The sequence below is a fragment of the Sesamum indicum genome, linkage group LG6 (assembly GCF_000512975.1).
Source record: "Sesamum indicum cultivar Zhongzhi No. 13 linkage group LG6, S_indicum_v1.0, whole genome shotgun sequence".
Taxonomy (NCBI): Eukaryota; Viridiplantae; Streptophyta; class Magnoliopsida; order Lamiales; family Pedaliaceae; genus Sesamum; species Sesamum indicum.
This window is the reverse complement of record NC_026150.1, coordinates 22,087,496-22,090,764: the sequence shown is the minus strand read 5'-3', so window position 1 is coordinate 22,090,764 and position 3,269 is coordinate 22,087,496. Positions and strand designations below refer to the sequence as shown.

Sequence of the window (3,269 nt, the reverse complement as noted above, 5' to 3'; positions counted from 1 at the left end):
GGGGGGGGGGGGGGTTAAATTGCATTTTTTTACTAATGAATATATGTTAGAATGTTTGGACGAGTTTTGACGGGAAAAAACAGATTTAGATGGCTCTGACAAATCCTTTTGTTTGTAAGGAAAAGCAAAAAAGAGACACTTTTCGCCCATAATTTTTTGTTATTTACTTTCGGCCCCGTATGAAATCCACAAATTTGAATTGACCCCTTGAACTGATCCATTCAAAATCCGTCTCCTCTGTTTCATCTTTGAAATAAAACCCACTCTCCAACTGTTGCTGCATTTCCTCTTTCGTCCCGCCATTCATTCTAACTACCATTTTCTTTCCTCTTCAGGAACTGATTCTCTGCTTTTTTTCTTTGTACTTGGTGTAAACTGCTTTTTCCTACTTGCATTAAGACTCAGACACGCGCAGAAATGCACTCAGAGATATTTATGTGTTGACAGTTCGTGTATTACGAGCGGCTGCGTGAAAGAGTTTCGTTTGTCTGGACCAGACCGGAGAAGATTTTGTTTCTTTTCGTTTTTGTTGATGATGGAGTTTTTTCTTGCCAAATTGGCCTCTGCAAATTTTGTGAAAAGATTCATTCTTGCAAGCGTATATGCAATTTTGGTTTTGACATCTGCTGCTCAGCTTCTGCCTGAAGATGAAGGTACACTTATCTGAAGCAATTCTTGTCCATGTGGTAGAAAATGGAGAGAAAGGAAAACGGAGAAATACTCAAAGAATTTCTCTTGTTCTGCCGTTTATTAACTCTGAGACTTAACCGTTTTAGTGACTACTGAAACTGAAGCTGGAATTTTGGGATATATTTTACTTAATTTTTGCGTTCTTTGTATGTCTTTCGTTGCTCGCATGTTTTAATGTAGGATTGATGTGTGATGAGTGGTGTTTCTCTGATTTTCTGGTTCAACTGGGCTGTTGGCTTTACCTCTACCATCACATGGAGATTATTGCAGTGTGTTTTGAGATGGTTTTATTGTTCAGTTGTATTATATTAGCCATGATAAGATTAAGAAACAACACATATGGTGTGGATCAAGAGATGGGTGTGCTATAGATCTTGAAAATGAGGGGTTTTGACTTTTCAAGACCAGGGCCCAGTCTGGGTAATTTTTGAGTCACTACACTTGTATATATTCTAATACAAATATCTCCTTTTGGCTTGTCTTCTAGTTACTGAAATCAATCTGTCTTTTGGGATTGCATATAATCATTCAGTTTTGGCGGCATTGTGCACTAATAATTTGTGTCTCCATTGAACGACCAGTACAGATAGAAGATTGAGCTTGTAAAGCGGATTAACCTTCTATATTCAACGGCCCTGATATCTATGTTTACACGAACATGTGTGAAATTATGAATCAATCTAATGGCATAAATTAAATAATGGAGTTCACGTTGTATCAGATGCGTTGAGAAAAGAAATTTATACTGGAGTAGAAAGTACAATTATCTGGTGGCTTAACCATATATTTGGCAGAGATGATAACGCTGATCTCGGCATGTTAAGGGCATGCTTAAGAGGTGAAGGGGTCAAGAACACTCTCTAATACTCAAATGCACTTCTCAAAAAGAATAAATTAATAAAATAATTACAACAGGATAGAAGAAAGTTATTGCTTGTTTACTTGACAATTGAAACAATAAAGGAATCACGGTGATATGCACTGTTTTCCAGGAGAGTGATGTTATGCCATATTATATATGACCTTTCAGATTGAGTCTTGATATTTTTATTGAAACACATTGGTTCTTGTGGTTGCATAAAGAAGGTAGTATGTTACATTACTTAGTCTTGAAACACATCGATTTCTTCCTACTTCATGTTGTTATCTTTTCAATAATCAAAGTTTCATCTTCTAGAACAAATGTTCTGTCGTCAAGGAAACAAGTGAACAGTTAAAAAGTGTTGGCTTTTGCCAGTCCCTTTAATGTAATATTGATGCCTACTATACTTCTGATCTTAATCTATTCTTCTTGTTACAGTTCTAGTTCTTCAGACAATATCGTCAAAGCTACAGAACAAATACTGGAATGTTAATCAAAGCTCTTGCATTGGGGCTAATGGATTTAACTTGACCTTTTGGTCTGATGAAATATACAGCGGTGTCAATTGTGATTGTTCCTTTAATAGCAGCACTGTATGCCACGTTACCAACATGTATGCTCTTATACTTCTATCATTAATTTTTATTGCTAATTTCCTGTAGCAATAAATAAGAAAACTTAGACCAGATAATACATGCTAGTCTTTTGTATCTGTTAAGAAGTAATGTTCAGTCCTTATGCAAGTAAATGTCCATTGAGGTGACCCATTCATATCTATATTCATAGTATGGTTGTTCTGCAATCAATTATATATATATTGATGAATCTGACTAGCTTCGCAAATACTTGGTGAAATACAGAATGAAATTTAGCAAAATTCGTTCATCAATTTTACTGCATCCAGTTCAAATTTGCAGCTTTCATATTTAACACGTAGACCTCATTTCGTGTGCTCTCAGCCCTTAGTCGATTCTATATTGTAAGCTTAAATTGGCACCATAAAAGAGGTTTTCTATGTTTAGCAATCGAATAGGATTACTTTGTTTTGGTTCTTCATGCTTTAACAGTGTAATCATTTGTGCATGGACATTGTATGTAGATTAAAGCAAAAGGCACTTGTTTAGATTGCTAGATAAGAAACTCAACCCTCATTATCCTAACATGATTGACCTAGTTTTCCAGGATTTTTTTTCTGGTGCTAGGAACTCTCTTCTTGGAAAGAAAGTATCCAGCTAGATTTTGCAATTTTATCATTTATATCTTAAACGCGATCCTCTTTTTTTCATGTGCAGCCAGTTGAAGGGTCTCAATTTAACTGGAAGTTTGCCTGCGGAATTTGCAAATCTTAGTCATCTGCAAGAGATGTAAGTTTCGACTTTTGCACGGTCATTTACGAACTTTTCATGTTTCAACATCATTATGTTAGAGTACTGCTCTACAAACGGAAGACGTTCGACCAGTGTTGTTCTAAAACTCCTCTTATCTGAAGTTAACAAAATAGTTTGACAATGATGAGAAAGAGTTTACAGTTTTGAAATCACTTCTCTGAATATGGGACACATAGATTTTGATGTTTAACTGCCGTTAGTGCATCTTGTACAAAGGGCAAGTGTTGACTGAATGTATCCTAAAACCCTGATTGCACAAGTTTTTATTGAAAGAGAAGACTTGATTCTAGTTATTTCCCATTCCAGAGATCTCTCTCGAAATTACCTGA

General features: G+C 35.7%; 1 protein-coding gene across 1 annotated transcript in view; it reads left to right on the top strand.

Moving 5' to 3' along the window:
- LOC105165464 (probable LRR receptor-like serine/threonine-protein kinase At1g53440) overlaps window positions 178–3,269 on the top strand; it is a gene marked incomplete in the record, with an annotated part of 10,106 nt that continues 7,014 nt past the window's right edge. Inside the window, 3 exon segments of the mRNA XM_011084485.2 lie at window positions 178–653; window positions 1,991–2,165; window positions 2,845–2,916. Coding sequence (XP_011082787.1) covers window positions 533–653; window positions 1,991–2,165; window positions 2,845–2,916 — 368 coding nt within the window.